At 42.1% G+C, this 18,358-nt stretch overlaps 2 protein-coding genes across 8 annotated transcripts in view; both read right to left on the bottom strand.

Moving 5' to 3' along the window:
• LOC120951499 (uncharacterized) overlaps positions 1-18,358 on the bottom strand; it is a 188,187-nt gene that overhangs the window by 153,307 nt on the left and 16,522 nt on the right. The window lies entirely within an intron of this gene.
• The window catches only part of LOC120947648 (uncharacterized), a 155,116-nt gene continuing 147,978 nt past the window's right edge, over positions 11,221-18,358 (bottom strand). For all 7 annotated transcript variants that reach the window (XM_049605658.1, XM_049605657.1, XM_049605655.1 and 4 more), the window contains one exon: positions 11,221-18,195. In XM_049605658.1, the coding sequence (XP_049461615.1) occupies positions 17,908-18,195 (288 nt within the window). In that variant the 3' untranslated portion in view covers positions 11,221-17,907. The remainder of the gene's footprint in view (positions 18,196-18,358) is intronic.

Raw genomic sequence — 18,358 nt, 5'->3', positions numbered from 1 at the left:
CGGTGCTGGCGGTACGTTTAGAGGATATTACGCACCTTTGATATATCCGCCACCCGTACTGCCATCACCATGACGTATCCTACCCGCCCTTGCGGTCCACAGGAAGCAGCTATCGTAATTTTTCACCTTACCGACTTTAAATCCACTTCGGGTGAAATGGTGCCGAAGGATCAAATCCCGCACACGTACGTTTTCGTGCCTTTGAACGGATGGACACCGTTCGTGATGGCACGGGATCCGCGGGGGCAGGGCGAAGTACGTGGGTCGCCACCCGCCCGGCATACCTGGCGAAGGATACGATGGTTGGGATTTAAATTTAAATTTTTCGCCTGATTTACGACACTTGCGAGTGGCTCAAGTTGCGCGGAATTCCGAGCGTTTGGAAACTTTTCCTATTTTCCACGGGCATCGGTGAAGACACAAGCTCGTTCACACACACACACACACAGTCACACATACGCATTAGCATTCGACTGGTTGGCAAATGGGAATGGATATTGATTCTGGAGAAATCGAACTCGTCGGATGGCGTCAAGCAGCCCCTCCGTGTCCGATGGATGAGCCCGGATGCACCCACTAGCCGATGCATTATTACTAGCTTTTACGGGTATTATTGACATTCGGGGCGTTTGATGGATGAATGGCACAGACGGTTTGGTGCAGCTCGGTTCTGGCTGTTGCAGCTCGCAGAATTTGAAATCGAAACGAATGGGAACGAATGAGCGGGATCTTAGGCGTAATCTCCATCCATTTTCGAGCGGGTTGTCTTCCATTTTATCGGGAAAGGCTATCCTGCTAACGATTCTTCACAGCTTCACTACCATTTCCCCCCCCCCCCCCCCCCACCCCTGTCCTGTAGCTTCTAGCTCCGGTTCTTAGGGGCTGATTTACGGTCTGTAGGTAATGCTTTTTCACCCCATTCCTGTTCCAGATTGGTGTGAAAATGCTTCCCGCCCTGTGTTGAAGCCATGGCGGTTTGCGCTTTGCTCACTATCGGCCTGCTAAATTGCTCGTTACGAATTCTGTGGATGTGCAATGTGTGAATTTCAATTTAATCGAAAAATGGGAAGATTTATTTCGACACCAAAAGGCGATCCGGGGATGTCAATCCGTTTGATGTTGTCGGCGCTTCTTTCTACTGTCGTTTGTATAACCGTTCGAACCGTTGCTGGTGCATGCAAGCACCGGTCACGATTCTTTTCGTACAAACTCGCTCTTATCCCTGCGTACCGTTGCATAACATGAAGAAGAGGGTTTTTTGTATCAATGACTTTCGATGCAATGTTTTCATTCTTTCGCCATTATTTTCGACATGGAAAATGACGAAAAGGGGTTTACTAACTATGGAGTCCAACTGCAGTTTATAATTAATTATTCAAGAGTTGCTCTTGGTATCAATGCATTACTACAATGGATATTTAAATAATTATGGTTGTTCTTAAAAATAATTAAATAATTTTTGCAGTTTTATAGCTTTGCATTTTTGCATCCCTTTTTGCTTTGGATTTTTCAAAATAGTTTAACTCTGTATTTTTGTTACCTCTTTTTACTTTTCCGTAGATAGTTGTGAATGGATGTCTGCTAGTTGTCCATTAACCAAGTGATGGATGTTTAAAGAAAACGACTTGATTTCTTTTCTAATCTGAACCATACCTTTTACTGACCAACTGTTTCCCTCGCCTTTAGTGTGCCCTTTACACATCACCACGAACACTGATTACTGACAGCTACCGCGAGGAGGCTGCAGTGAAAGTTACTCAATGCTCGCACGGTTCGACGCTTGCGACAAATAAAAAAAACTGCGACACCAAGGACCGATGTTCTTTAATTACTTGTGAAAAGTAATTAAGATAAATACAGCTGCACCTGAAGCGTCCTCCGAAGGCACCATCTTCACTTCATCGCGAAAGTTTTGCGTCAGCGGCTGCTGCAGCAGGGACACGACAACCGGTGGCAAGGCACTATAAAGTGCCACACCGTGTCATACTTACAAAAGTGACAGTATGTGTGTGTGTGTGTGTGTGTATGCGCGCACTCTCCATTAGCGAGCAGCGGACGAACGTGCGGATGGTATGGTGGCGGACCAGCTTCACCTTAAAGGGTACTTAGTGTTGTCAAACAGTTTTAAAAACTTTCTCCACTCACCGTTCAGCTCCGGCGTGCTTGCATTGGTCGCGTGTTGACTTTAGTTCGCTGCTGCCAGCCAATTAATATGAGTGCCACTCGTCCACTGGCGGTGGCGATGGTGTGGTGTGCATTACATTGTGCGTGGTGTGGTAGCAATTAGCATGCCCGATCCGGTGCGGGGCTACCGTTCGGCCCGGGGGTTTGGGGCACGTGGCAAGATGCCTTCATTAGTTTCGATTCGTGTTTGTTTTCGATGCATTCTGATTTCTAAACCGCTCCGATCCGATGGTAGCTGATAAAGCATGCCAGGTTTCATGTGTATCCTCGCCGATCTGTTCATCAGCTAGAGCGGAATTGTTTGCACTGCATCAGCTTCCGCGCGGCGCAGTTTTCTGTATGTAATTGTATCTACTTATTAGCGAACGCTACTGATCGATCGCGCACATTGATTAGCTGCACCGTTGTTGTTCCCAAGCGATTTCATTTAGTGATTTAGTTCTGCGGTGCTACACGCGAAGCAGCCAGCTCATGAAGTCTCCGTATGGGTGTGTTTACCCGAGCGGTAGTTAAAACAGATAATTTATGCTGTTCATTAAATCAAACTTTTGTACTCCTGCGGCCCAAATCTCCCAGCCAACCCGCGTTCAGAGGCTCGCTATCATTTTACGAACATCCAAATTTGTGCAAAAAATGGTGAAGCGAAACCATACAGCAAACGGTTCGGCCACCTCGTTTGTCTAAAGGAGTGAGTGTGCCGTGTGTTGCCGGCGCATTTGACACCGGCTTCCGGCTTTGCGAAATGTGTGTGTGTGCGTATGTGTGGGGTGATTTGAATGGTCTGTTTTTCTTTCGTTACGTCCGTGCCGCCGAATCCTGATTCGGCAGTCCATTTCCGATGCAGGCCCGCGGCACGGCAAACAATGCCTACATGTGGCACCCAAAAACAATAGTGCGAGCATATTCGGCACGGCTCAGTTGGTTGGCTGGTCGGCAAATGAAATAGTACCGTTTAGTGGGGCCGATTTGCGGAAGTTGATTGTAGGCTTTAGAACACTGCATCTAGGAGAGGGATACGGTGTTGGTGGGGTAGTGCTCTCGAAGGGATACTTTCATAAATTAATGCAACTCGCTGTGAGTCAAGCGGACTGGGAACTGGGTAGTCATCAGGCTTCATTTACTGTTTGCTATAGAAATTTGCGGCTATCATTCTTTTCGGTATGCATTTTAACGCGGAAAATTAAGATAATTGTTTGGAAAAGCGTATTTGCAACCGCGAGTGAGGGATTGTTTCACAAAATTCATTGCCTAAATAGAGCTCATTGTATTTTGAAATTGAACAACCTTTTGGTATTATTATTAGAGTATGTACTGTTCAGTATAAAGCTTACAAAATTATACTTCACCACAAGTGAATGTATTTTCTTTTTAATTTATTTATTCACCATACAAAAGTAACAAGCAATAGTAAAAGTAACATTAACATATAAATGTAGCATTTACATATATAAAGGTAGCTGGTGCCGTGGTACCGTCGTCAACTCGTACGACTTAATAACATGCCCGCCATGGGTTCAAGTCCCATATCCCATATCCCTATATGTAGGACAAACTGTTTGCTATGGGTAATTAATAAGTCATTGACAGCCAAGCCCATAACGGATGTTCTTATTTTCAGTGAAATTTATGTACTACAACGATTGACAAGTATGGAAGGTAATGAGAGCATTTGTTGGTATACTACATTATATAGTTAAAAATAGTTTTTGCAAAATTAGTTTTTGCTAAAACTAGTTACTCGTTTTTTATGACATAAATATCGTCACACCAATTTGTTACATCTAAAACAACAACTGAAATGTTAAATTATAGAATTATAGATGTTTGACTAAACTTATGACCAATGATACGTTATAAATGATGGAAAACCGTTCACTCGGCGCGTCATTAGTGAGGTGGTCCACCATTTCCAATACTTGCCCCACAACGGTAGACCCTTTCCCTCAGTTCCTTGCAACCACAGTGACTGACAGTCGTGCGACGAGCCAGTATGGTTACGGTTTTGGAATAATTTAATTGATCGTAATCAGAACAGTACAAGCCACCTGATTCCCATGTGCCCTGGCGTCTACCCGTTGCACGCCTGGCCGAAACCGTCTCCTGTCAAGCCGTGCACCATCAATCTCGTGCTTCGTGCGTCATGTTTACGAGCTGCAAGTACGCCCGGCCGATGTACTTTTATCAACCCATTTCATGTCCCGCGCAGGAGTTCATTGCGGTTCCATTGACGCGATGGTAGCGATGGTGCACTTTTGAGCCGGGATCCGGAAGCCTCATTGGAACCAGCGCCGAGCACCGGGAGCTTACGGTCTGCTGGCATCCCCGGGCAGCGCTCGATTTGTATACGGGGCGGTGTGATTTAGCGTGAATTTAATTAAATTATTCAAAACTGTTTACAAAAGGCACTTCCCGGTGCCAGTACCTCCGTACCCCTTGTTGGCATGCACTCACGCTGGAACTGTTTTGCAAGTTGTGCCAAGTGTCTATTGTGAAGAGTTTTGAACGGGCGGCAGCAAAATGGTGCCTTCGTTGGGCGCTAACGCTGCCACCCTGTACTGGCTCAATATTTCATTTAATTTTGCTACTGTTCTCTTTGAATTTCTCCGCCACTCTTGTTCTTCTTTGCTCGCTATTCCCTTCCTTTTTACCCTTGCTTTTCCTTTTCCGGTGCTGCTGTGGTGCCCCGACCGAATGCTCCTGAGCCATATTCTGCGGTTTGACATCCGATTTTGATGGGGCATGTGTGTGACATTTTATTATATCGATGATTGTAATGAAGTTTCTAATTAAGTTTTATTGATTTACGACGCACAAGCGGGGGAAGGTTTGTTGTTTGTTAGTGTGGGTGTGTGTGTGTGTGCACACTGTTATCGGGCTGGTACAATGTGCGGGATGCTCTTGATTGCAGCTACTTCACGGCACAACATGCTTTAATACGAAATTAGGCAATGGGTAGGTATGACATGGCAATAACCTCTGTGCAGATTTACAACAGGTGAACGTTAGTGCGGAAAGTGGGGGTGGGTGGATGGGAGTTTAATTTAATAGTGTCATAGATTAAAATAATTCATTACAAAACAGATACCTCACCTTCCGGCCATCAGTGTAACGTACCGCTTTATGGTGGTTTGGTTTGTCCGGCTGATTGTCATTTGTTAGTTGAAAACTGTTGATTGCGGGTTGACATTCGTGTTTCGGTAGGCTAGTGGGTGCAATCGAGCATGCAACTAGAAAAAAAGACTCTGCCCTGTAAAACAAAATTGCTCGTATATGTGAGGTAATGGCTGTTCAGCATCTAAAAAATACGTGTGATAAAGAATGTTGATGCATTGTGCATTACAATTGTGTTTAATTGCTTTGAGTTTGTTTAAATATCAAGTTTTATCCAGCAATAATTGAAGAATCTAAAATAATTGATTTCGATGATTCCGAAATATCTGATAAAAGATATTCAGTTTTGTAGGGGTTTTTGTAAAATGCTAACCTGAATTAATTACAAGCAAATCTTGCAAATACAAGCAAAAAAATATTCACAAATTTCGTATTTTCTATTTATATTAATAGAAATAACCTAAATCAATAACTAAGGCTATAATGAAGCTGGTTTTTCAAATTCGGGGGATTTGAATGTCACCCGTATGCATGCATGCTTAGAAAGAACTGTAAAGGCAAAGATCATATCTGATCGAAAATTCTATGCTTATCAAGACGATCTTCTATTTATTTTGGTTCCCAATGTTCTTCATTAAATCGATCTTACTGAACTAAACTGAACTATCTTAAATGCGCATCGTGCTTTATTAGAACAGCCTTGATACTATATAATATTTCATGAAAGAAATTTAACAACAATTTTTATACTGTTTTTTTTCAACATGTATCCTTTTTGTAGTCTTCTTTTTCGTATTTTTTTATATAGAATCTTTCTCCTTTCCTCCTTTTATATATCCTTCTGGGAAACGAACTTATTGCATTTATACATTTACAATTGCATTTACAATGCATTTATAGATTTATAAGAGTCTGTATTGGCACTGACATACTCAGAACCCATTGGCGCTGACATACTCAGAATGCATTTATGGAAAAAATATTAATGGCATCCTCATTCTTGACGCAATGGATGTTTGTTCTTAGATAAAGTTTAATGTCATAATAATATCATTCATTGACCGGTAGAGTGCAAAATAGTATTTACATTTCTATCGTATAGGTACGTATGCTTTTTGCTAAAAAAATCCTACGAAATATACAATTTCATATACGACTATCAATATGGTACATAATTTGTTATGAACGATGAACCATGTATTAAACAACAAACATATCTGTTTACTCCATAGAATGACGTTTTATCTCGCCGTTTGTAATGTTGAGTGCTGTAATAATATTGTATCAAAATGAAAGTGCATTCAGTTCTGCAAAAAAAAAGGGTTACGTAAAGGGTCAAGGGTAAAACATAACAAAAACATAACAAGCCTTGTGGTTAGTCACTAGTGCCTACATTTCTCAAATTACCTTTTCACTTGTACGGTCGTGTGCAACTCCCTCGTAGACGAAAATTCCATTACCGGTGACAGCGTTAACGCTGAGCAAGGCAGTTATCATCCGTTGGGTTGTTTCCACCGCTCCTGCATGCTTTTCCTTGGATGTTTGCCGACAGCTCGAAAAGGGACGATAAAGGATAAACTTTGCACCTTTCCAGCGCTGCGAGTGGATGAAGCAAAGGGTGTTGGCAGGGAAAAACTTTGATGTGAAAATTAATTACATCATATCACGTATTTTTGAGGTATCAGGCCAGTAAGACGGTTCGGTGGCTGCCGAGTCATGTACCGTTTTTTACCTTCTTCTTCCATGCGCCAGAAGGCATCTTAATCATGTACCTTGCAAGGTAGATCTGCCGCCAGCTCGTGCCGTACCGAACGGGTCCGCACGTCTGCATCCTAGAACCAAAGCAGAAGTGGCAGACACAATTAAGAACCGGCACCAGAGGTCCGTTCTCTCGGTGAAGGTTTCTTGGTTTATGTTATTCTTGTGTGTTTGCTGAGGGGCTCCAGCTCTGCGCGCCTTAGCTGGACTTTGCGGATAAGGTTTAATTAGATTTTGAAGCTCATATCGTCATCATCACCATCGCAATCCGAACGCATCCAGTATGGCACTGTGGAACCGGTGGTGTAAATGTGACATAGGAGGAGTGCGGTGCAGTTAGTAACGGTTCAAGGAACACTTTCGACGATAAAACAACATCTTTCAATCGACGGTAACACAAGATGCACATAATCATGCCGTTCTTTCGTGTCTTGCCCTGAGCTGCAGTCGAAGCAGTAGCGGCAGCATCAGCAGCAGCAGCAGCAACACCAGCAGCTCAATCAATTTAGTTAGCACTCGCTAATAAACTGAGAACGCCAAACGAAGCGTTAGATTAATGTTTTTAATTACAAAGCAATTAGACGGAGAAAGCTTGATCGCAGCAAACCTTCCGCCTCTGGAAAGGTAACGAGCAGGTTATTTATAATTGGTTAATACTGTTTGTCAACCATCAAGCTCTGTCACCTTGAGGAGATCGCTTTAATGGAAAGAGAATCTACTATTCGCCTGAGGGATGATTCAGTGTATCTTTACTAAAATGAAAGAAATTAGAAACATCTTTCATTGATTATGCTGTACATAACAAAGAATGGAAAATAAAAGACTCAACATTCTTTACACACATAATGAGCTTAATTAAAATAACGATAATCTATCCATCAAAATATTTTCAATTCATATTCCCAATTGTTTCAGTAACATTCCTAATTGAGTCAGTAAGCTACAGTTGTATCCATTCAAAATACAATGTCAATAAATGTATCTAAGGAGATAAAGTAAAATGTCTGGATTATTGACGGTGTTCGAACACAGCCAGGAACTAATGTATGAAATCTAGCAGATTTTCCCATCCTTAAAACACGGATTTTAAAGTTTAAAAGTGACGCCGGGGGCTGTAAATATTGTCTAAACAATATCTTCCGTCCTATGTAAATAAGTCCATCTTTCTTATTAGTTTCGATGTCCGTTATGATGTGCGTCATCCAAAACTTTGGCTTCATTTACATGATAAATTGCGCCAAATATCTCATAATGACAATGTGCTTAACTTCAAATCAATAACAATGCCAAAACGGTAGGTTTTTGTAGCATGCCACGCCAGCACCGTCGTTGCCGGCTGCTGGCTTGCATCATCACCGTCTTAGTGGAGAGAGCATCGCAAAAGTTTGCTGGTTGGACCCACCCACGTGCCTCAATTAATCATTGATAAGCAAAATAAATCTGTTCGGACACACGGCCGTGTTGTGCGCCTGCGGTTGGCAGGGCTGGCGGTAGTGGCTACGGACCTGCCGACCAAACCTTCCGGGAAAATCCGGGACAATCCGATTGGGTAGCGGCTGGTTCCCGCAATCCCCGCGCTCTCACACGCACGGGGATGAAGTGTAACATGATTAATTTGCACCATCTTCGAGACGAAACAAACCGACCGTTTACCGACCAAGTGGCGACGAAAGTTTCCACCGCAAGATTATCAGCGGGAACCGAAGCGAACGGAAATGATCCAATCAGATCATTGCTGTCCGGGTATGGGGAATACGGGCTGGGGAAGGGAGGCAGATTGGCTCGATGAAATGGTTCGATAGCGAATCGCTGCGGTACTGCTGGTACCGAACAACCGTACCAAAAGCTGCTGCATCTGGGGTTTGTTTGAACGGTTTTCGGACAACAAAAAACAATAACCAATTCCGTGTCTGGGACACAGAGCGCTGTGTCGCTGCGTAGTGATGCAGTTCTTACGTCGTCCGTTCGAGGAAAGCTCATTAGTATTCCTTCGTTTGACAGTCCTGAAAAATTACTTCCAAGATTTACAGCTCCCGATTGGTGGGGGAAAGAGAATCTACTATTCGCCTGTCAGCCGTGTGACTTTTCACTTTCCACACCACCCTGAAGACAAGTGCGGTGCACCGCCGTTCGCAGGAAAAGTCAACCGAAGATCAAACGGGGTAAGGCAAACAATCATCACCGCACAGTCGGGCCAGACCGTGTCGACGGATAGTTGAAGGTTTTTCTGTAGAAAATGCTTCATCCCGTTTTTCGACTGCGTGAATGTGTGGGACAGGAAATTTCATCGAAGCGCTTTCGTCACTGTCGCACGGTGAATGTAGATGTTTGAATTCACGGAGAATGCACTTTTTTCCTTTTCCTCCTTGTTTGCCAGTCAATCCCATTCGTTCAACCGGCAACCGACGACGCTGTGGTTCGTTTGTATTTTTATGCAAATTATTTGATTTATGAGCTTTTCATTAATCACAAAATATCTACCATAACCCTTTTTGCTTCAAACATCACCACCCTAAAGGAAGCATATCTTTGGCCGAAGGGAATTGATGATGATGATTTCCATGGGATGTGTTCTTCAGTTGCTCGGTATAGTTCGCAGAACTGACAACTTGGATGGGGCAGCGGTATAAAGGATAAAGGAGGATCGATTTTGCCATTGTTCAATTGGAGAAAAATGAATCCATTTCTCTTCTTTCTGTACCGTATCGCTTTGCGCACATGCCGTCGATAGCAGAGTAAATGAATTGTTTTCAACCGCACGGGCATTTCAGAGTGTTCAAATGTATTTAAAGCTTTAAACGCTTTGAAACAGGTAAGATGAAACGCTTAGCATTTGAGTTGTTTGGTTATCATTCAATAGTTCCTAGTTTATAAGCATGTTGAATGGATTGATGAAGCAAACGTGTTCCGCTAAATATGGACTGTGAAACCTAATTTTTATTGCTTATTATACATACAACGAAACCTAGACAACTGAGATTTTATTAATACCAAAATACGTAATATCCAAGGATACCTAGTTATAAAAAGATCTTATTATAGAGAAAACATGCAAAAGGAGAATATGATAATGACAATGATAATTATGATTTTGATTGTCATATGTGTGCTGTGTTTTTTGCATATAAAGTAATTCAAACTTTTACTAAATTCATTAATTTTGGGCAGTCAGCACATATTAAAAATGCCGTTTTAATATCTAAATCAATATGTATTTTAACAAAATAAACCCAGAAAATATCTTGCCAGCTCAACCTCCAAAGCAAGTGAATTTATCACATGAGATGGGATGAGCTTTTTGAAAACAATTTTACCTCTAAATGTTAAAAGAAGGAAGAAAAAGGACTTTTCAAATCTTTCGTTCTGGCTGTGATAACATCAATTAATTTATAACGAGGTTGCATGTCCGCCAGACTCGCTTGGCTCGTAGCCCTCCAACATGACCGTAAAATTGTCATTTAACTATTTTTTGTGTATTAATTATGGTTTAGTCATCCACAATTCAAGTTTCATGAAATTTGAAACAGATTTTGGGAGTTTTAACCATTTGCTTAGCACTTTTCGTTTGCACTAGTGACAGTATATTACTGTGTAATGTCGATTCGTTAGTGTTCTTCATACACTTCATACTGCAGCTTAAAAATGTCATACAATTTTAAATAAAATTTGGTAGTTTTCTCCATAGTAATGAAGGAGCAGTATCAATCGTAGTTTCCAAGTGTAAAAACACAGGTGAAGGTAAAAAAATCATTCTTATTGTCCACTAATATTGGTTTACAACAATCATAAGCAGAAGGATTTAGCATCAATGCCACGTTGAACGAACAGCGATCCGTATACGGGCGAACGTCTGTAAACCAAACAAACTTACCATCGGGTTGAACGATCGGATGATACCGTAACGAGCTTACCTTTCGAAAAGCAAGATGAGGTGAGATTATGTTGCCACCCGTCTCACTTCCGCTGCAAACAAGAAACACCTTTATTCTTTCCACGCGCTTCACATTTCGAAGCTTATACGCTTGTAAGGACCTGAATCCTGCAATTAATCCGGTACAGTTTTGTCTTTAGATTGTTTTATTCTCCACACACCACGCTTTCCAGTCCTTACAGGGAGCTTACATTGGACTAGTTTCTTTTGTTAGATTTTTTAAAGTATCCGTTTACCCCCATCACTCTTTTTCGTTGCCTCGCACGTCATACCTCGAGCCTATGAACTGATGTTTGGTGAAATATTGGTTTGTTAGGGGCTTTTTTCATTTTATTTTCAACTGCTATCTTTACACGCTTTGTTTCTATTGTTTTCTTTTCGGATCAGTAATGTTTTTGTTTTCCAGGATGTTGGACATTGCTCTTAAATTTGTTTCAATCCTTTGAACCTAGTATAACCCACGGATGATTTTAACAATTTGAACATAAAAGCGTGTTTTTCTTATTAAAAGGATACAGAAGGGCGTTGATGCTGATAAAGTTGTTTGGAGGAAACCTTGTAAAACAGTATTGTATTGTTACTGTTCTTTCCTAGCGGTAAAGGAGCTATCATTGGTTTGGTGCCACTATTCGTACTTGCGATTCGTTCGCGAAGAAACACAACATGTTCATGTGATGATATTCGTGTAATTGTTCAACTTTTGCGGTTTTCGATTCTCTCGGCAAATTGGCTGGGCGGGTTTCGTAAAGTCGTTAAAAGATTACTGTATTCATTCAACGTTCGTAAACAATTGTCATTCAATTCAGTTTTTGTTTTTCTTATTTGGTTTTTCTCGGGCCTTGCACGTCTTTCCTATCCTGTGAATGAGCATTGGTCTAGAATGTGACGGATTTTCTATTTAAAATTTGCTAAAATTTAACCTAAACAAGCGCCCATAAAGCGTGCATGATAAAAATAGGACTGAAAACAGCAACAATCATTCACCCCAACAATAACCGGTCCGTAACAAATAAAGCACTGCCATTAGGAAGGGAGCTGCTTCTTTTCATAAAAACTGTTCTTGTAATAGAAACTGTTTTCTAGATTTGCTTTTATGAATCTCCAGCGTAACTGGCTCAGTGTATTTTCGTATGATATGTGTGTGTGTATGTGTGGTTCAACGGCTGGTAAGGATGATTGGTGTGTCATATTCGATTACAGTGCTCCCCGTTCTAGTTGTTTTATTTGTGAAGGTATGAACGTGGTATGTTTGTGTGGGTGATTTGTTGGGGCTTGTCTTTTACGACTTATGTTCTGAAAACTTGTGAATGTTTTGTATGTGTAAATGAACAGTATGATATGTGAGTTTGTTTTTTTTTTGAAGTGGTATGTATTATTTTTCTCTTTGCGTATTCTTCCATTCAAACAAAATACTCATCGTTTTCAGTTGTTTTCCTTTACGCTTATGCGGTTCGAACCTTCAGCCATGCCTTCATAACCGGATCGTTCAGGAATCATAACCAACGGCTCTTAAACCTAAAATGTTCACTCAAAACGCAAGCTTCCAAAGTGTCTAAAATGTCAAAAGAACATGCACATATATTTACCTTCGTACATTCGCGCGACGCTCGCTCGCTGCCAAGAGCGTGGCGTACGGCTCTCAGAGCTTCCCCGCACCGTAGGTTGATTATGTGTGTATGTATATAATGTATATTTATATTTTTCAATATGTATATCTTCATGTATATTATGTATATATGTACACACAACATTATACGCGATCACGAGGACAAACCTCGGAGGCCTTTTCCTCCACTTCCGTTGTTTGGATGGTACTACATTTTGGGTTGTTTTAGTTTAGCGCATTGATACCGCGGCATGACTGTATGTTTGTTTTTGTGTGTCTTTTATTGCTAACATCGTCACCTAGGGTAAGTGATATTGTTCAGAAACATTTGTTTGTTGGTTTGTTTGCATGTTTTTGCCATCTCGCTACACTCTCTCGCTGCGTATGCTCTAGGTTTTGTTAATGATTTTCTGGTTTACTTCACTAGTTTGGATATTCCGCTTTCGGGGTTCCACTTGCCTAACAGACAGATAGCTCACAGCTTCTTCGAGTACTGATACAGATACTATTTATCTCTACTGTGCAATCCTTCTTTACAGCTGAAGGTGCTCTTCGATTGGAGGGACCCTAAGATCCCTGCTGTAATCTTGTGCACGTACCTCACGCTGGTCACACCATGTGACCATGCTATGCACCTACCATCGCACATGTTTATTTTTAAACATTTGTTTTGTCTATAGTGTAACGTCACATTGTTTTACAAAGTTGCATTTTACAGTAAAGCGGCAAACATTGGTTTTATTAATCTTATACTTTCTTATTTAGTCAATTCATATTGTTCTAGTGTTTCGCTTTTTGTGTGTGTATGAGTGTGTTTTAATGTGATGAGTAGTGTTTGAAAGTGGATTTTTTAAATTTACTTTTTGAGTGCACTTTTCTCAAAATAACCATTATGTGTTTTGTGTGTGAGTGAGTGTGAGAGTATTTTCATTTCTTCACAGTGTGTACGATGTTGCAGTGTGTACCAAATTCGAATGTATGTGTGTGTGTGTATGCTCGTGTTCAGAGTGTTACTGAGTGTTTGTGTGTTCGAATTGTTATTTTGTTTTGTTAAGGAAGACATTTTTACAAACATACGACTGTAAGATCATACATTTGTTTCATTTCACGCACTGCCGATATGATTAGTGCAAGAGTTGAATAGTTTTAATTTCTCAATTTCATACCAACGCGCTTCACGCTCATTCGCTACCATTATTATACCAGCTAAATTACGTTGCCCGTACCTACCCCAACACACGCAACCACTAACTTCCTCGCACGCATTCGAGCACACATTTCCACACACATTTGTTCGCTTTCATACACTCACACACACACACACGCACACGCAGTCAAAGCACATGAATGGGTCCTGATAAGCGTTTTGTTGTAGTGTCGCAGAGAAAGTAAGGATTAAGCTTCCGTACACAAAGGATCGACAAAAGCAAACTAGAGCGCACGGGTGGAAAATGAAATGGCCAGTCGCCTGTTGCTCTACCTTATCCGCTACCTACGAAACACTGGTTGGACATGGCCTTGTTTTTTGTCACTACTGCTACAAAACGGGAGCTAATGTGTACACCTTATGCTATACATATTTCTGCTGGATTCTATCAATCCTTCTGGCTTTTGCTAACGATATGTGTAAACATTGCATTTGGTTCATTCTTTTTAGCATTTTTGTATTTCTTTTTTCGATAAAAAACCACACTTTCTTATCAGCGAAAAGATAACAAACAATATGAAGAAAAAAATCTAGTTTTTGTAAGTCAACCATAGAAAAAAAAAAACAAACATTTTGTGAAAAAAGAATGTGAAATTAAAGCGAACAAATAAAAACCTGAGAAAAAAGACGAAATCAGATCGTTAGAGGACAAATGGGCAGATTTCAATGTGGTGCATACAGTGGACGACGCCTTCTGCGTAAGCCTATCATATGAATTAATTCTCGCTTAAAACAAACTAAAGAAAAACAGTGTATACTAAACAAAACACAGTAACAATCTTACGCTCTGCATTATTGATGACCCTACAGGGGATCGTTAAAAATTCACGTGGACCGAAAACGATGTCAAAAATGCCGCCGTACCATTTGCTGGTAGCGTTCGCAGCATACGTTACAGTTCAACTCGTCCTCTGTGAACCCAAATCTTCGACAAAGAGTTAGAAAAAAGGTCATCGACGAACGGTGTTGATCTTGTTACCGTGTCTTTAAAACCCGGTCCACGGCAAGGGTCGAGCTAAGAACAACAAAGCACGCAAGTTAAATGTCAGAGCATTGCTTGCTATAATACTACCGCTGCTGTCACTGTACACACACACACACACACACACACAAGCACACACATTCAACAAGCTTTCCCGGGAGATCGGTACCTTACACAGACGTGTAACAGTGATACCCCACTCGAATCCAATTCGGTGTCAGTACGGGACTAGAGCGGAGAAAGCATCCAATCCAATCACCCACCAAGCCGCCCAGACAGCGTGTCGAACAAGGGACTATAAAATCCGTTTTTGAAGCACATATGTGAGTGTGTATGTGTGTTTGCCGATTTTTTCGATCCCTCTCGTGCAAAGATCATGGATGGTCGAGCACTGGAAGTGGCAGACTAAGCACGGTGTCGAAGTGCAAATCGAACCAAATGCTCCATATTCATCGGTTGGATGGAACCGACGAGCTTTCCAGAACACTCTGCTCTGCAAGTTTACACATTTTTTGTTGGATCAGTTTTTAAATGTGGCAAACCTAGCTCACGGTGCATGGTCCCATGAGCTCCACAAAGGGGTAGAGTAGGCTAGAACAGAACCACACTCGCACAAGCCAGCGTTGGTAAGCCCCCATCGAAAACCTTCCTCAAACACATTCGCGTTGGTGCGCGTTGTTACATTCCCAACAACGGTTGGGTGTGCCGAACCGCTCCAGCAGCCGCGTATGAATAATGGCCATTATCAACGGATGTCCAATTCTCAAATTATCGATTCTTTTCGGTGAGTTTGGGTGATTTATTTTCTGCCCCGTTCGCACCGTGTGCTGCGGAGTGGCCACTGTTTACTCTGGCCAGTGGTAAAAGGTTAGAGAGCTTGATAGGATTGAAGCAAAGCTGTTCTTGTTACTTTTTTGTAGTTCCCTTCCACTGTTTCTGACCGTGCTTGCAACCACAGAAGCACACACAAACACACACATTGCACACCCTGGCACTGATAGTGTGGTCTTTGGGAGGATGGGCTGTTGTTTTAGTGTGTACCGTGCGCTTCTTTTCATCTTTACATTAGACTGACGCAGACTGAACCATAGAAGCGTGGCGATGATATGGACAATTTCGCCATCCCGCCTCGTTCACCCTCTGTGTGTTGGCCCACATTTTCCACTGATGAATTCCTTTTTTTTTTTGCTACACCGTTATTCTGAATAAAACGCAACTTTCGAGGAAATGGTTTAGGCAGAGCTGAATGGGATCGAAAAAAGCCTTTCCCTGCTGGAACAGGATGACAATAAATGGCGTAGCGCCACTGATGAATCCCACCGGGCCCGACACGCTCGCTCGCTCGCTCGCTAGCGTGCGGGCGCATTGGACAGAGCGCAATGTGCTTGCCATTGCTACACTATCGCTCATTCCGGTGGCGTGAGTTTGGATGCAGGGAGGTCTCACGGGTAAATGATTCGATGAATGCAGAGCGATTTGCTTCCCGGTTTTGTGTGCTGCCGGTTTCGCGTGTTCGCCCAGTAGCACAGGACAATTCTATGCCCGCTTAGTTTTGGGCAGGTTCGTGCATCGGGGTTGAGGGATAGATTTGTTTGTTGAGAATGCACCGGACGGACGACGGTACCAGATTTAATGCTGAGGTTGAAATGTATTTTGCGAATAGTAATTTTAGCCAGCAATGGCAATGCAAAGATGGTAAAAAAGTGCCACAAGTATTAAAGTACCAGAATATGCAGCTTCGAATAAAACCGTAAAAGAATTCGCGAAATTCATTTTACCACTGGTTGGATTACGATGCGTTTGGGTGAAATGAAAGTGCTATAAAGTATTTGTAGGGTACGTTAATCGATTAAAGGCTTTCATGTAAATCAAATTATACAAAAATGGTTGACAGTTCGATGATTGTATATTATAGAATGATGAAACAAGGGGTGTTTAATGAGTGAAAAAAGGCTTAAAATATATAAAAAAGTATCCTTTGAACAAAGCATACCAATCGTAGTTTGAATCATCGTGTTTTGAAAAATTGGAAGTATTTCTTTGTTTTGCTTGATTTTGTAAAGAAAACCGATCATTTCCTACCTTGAAGTCACTGGTCTTCTCACACAACTTATATTTCTTCAATAAAACACAAATATACAAGCACACACACACACACTTACATACACACATGAGCTAACGACGATCGACATGTACTAATCAGCATCCAGTGCTAGTTTGTGCTTCAGTTTCACTGGTGAAAGGAATTTTCCAACCAAAATTAAAGCACTTTAAGCTCGTCCATTCAGCCACCCGATAGTAGTGCACCCGCTCACGCTCACCAATCTTTGCACCCACTCTCGATCGCACCCAGCTACTGGGCTGATTGCTTATTTTTTCATGCTCACACACACACATACACACACACACTAGCCCGAGTTTGTACGACAAGCTGTATGAAATGTTTCAATCTCACGTCATCTTGCTTTCACATTCTGCACAGTAGAACTCGGTCGGTACGAAAGAACTGAGCAAGGAATCATCTACAACAATAGCACGATCACGTCAGTCGGTGTCAGTATGGTGACACTGGTGTGTGGTAGAGCGAAGTAGTAGGTAGTACTTCTTTGGGGTTTTCTTTTTATTTCTTCTAGAAGATAATGATAACCATAAAAACGAGATAGCAACGTGGGATGAGGGTGATAAGAGTATGTGTAGTTTGTTAACAGTAGTAGCAGTATAGTATTAGTGGTAGTAGTAATAGTGGTAATAGTAATCGAAGCCATAGTGAAAGCATGAGTATTAGCACCTTCGGGAGCGTGTGTTGGTGAGGGTGTGTGGGTGTGTGTTGAGTGGCATTGATAATGAGGTTGAGTAAAACGATGTCCGTTCAATCACGCATCATCCGATCGGATGGGCGCTGTAACTTAAAATCGTACACTAAATAACCGACATGGGGCGAAAGTATCCTACTATATTACAACTAACACAGTCCTACTAGCTTTTCGCGTACTTGCGCACGGTTGTCTTACTCGTACCCCATTGCGTTTCACACCGTCAATATGAGGACAGTGGACAAAGGGATGGGAGGTTTTGTGCATGTGCCCTACGCTTCCTTCCTTCCCATTTTAGATCGGTATTGTCGATCGTCACGTAACTGACGGGGATGCTGCTATCCTTCGTTGATGGTTCCGCTGGTTCCACCGGACGAAGGGTGGCAGTAGCGTGCTGCAGACGGTAAGCAGCACCGTCACTAGGGCCGCGATCAAGTTAACCACCGGCGGGGGTGTGGTATTTCGCCGGGCGTAACTGACCTCGGGCCATACGATCTGTACCTCCGCCATCTTGAAGATGCTGAGCAAACGATGGGCGGACAGCTCGACGTACTGTGTGTTGATCTGGTGGCTGATCGTTTCCAGTATCCTGGTGCACTGGTCCTGGGTAAGGTGGCGGCAGAGAGCGTAAGAGAGAGAGAGAGAGAGAGAGAGAAGAAGAGAGAGAAAGAGAGAGAGAGAGAGAGAGAGAGAGAGAGAGAGAGAAACGAGCAAACAAACACTCAGTTAGCAACTGTGGCCGAATGTGTACGTGTGGTGCATCCGT

This window comes from Anopheles coluzzii, chromosome 2 (assembly GCF_943734685.1).
Source record: "Anopheles coluzzii chromosome 2, AcolN3, whole genome shotgun sequence".
Classification (NCBI taxonomy): Eukaryota; Metazoa; Arthropoda; class Insecta; order Diptera; family Culicidae; genus Anopheles; species Anopheles coluzzii.
This window is presented reverse-complemented; position numbering and strand designations above follow the sequence as displayed.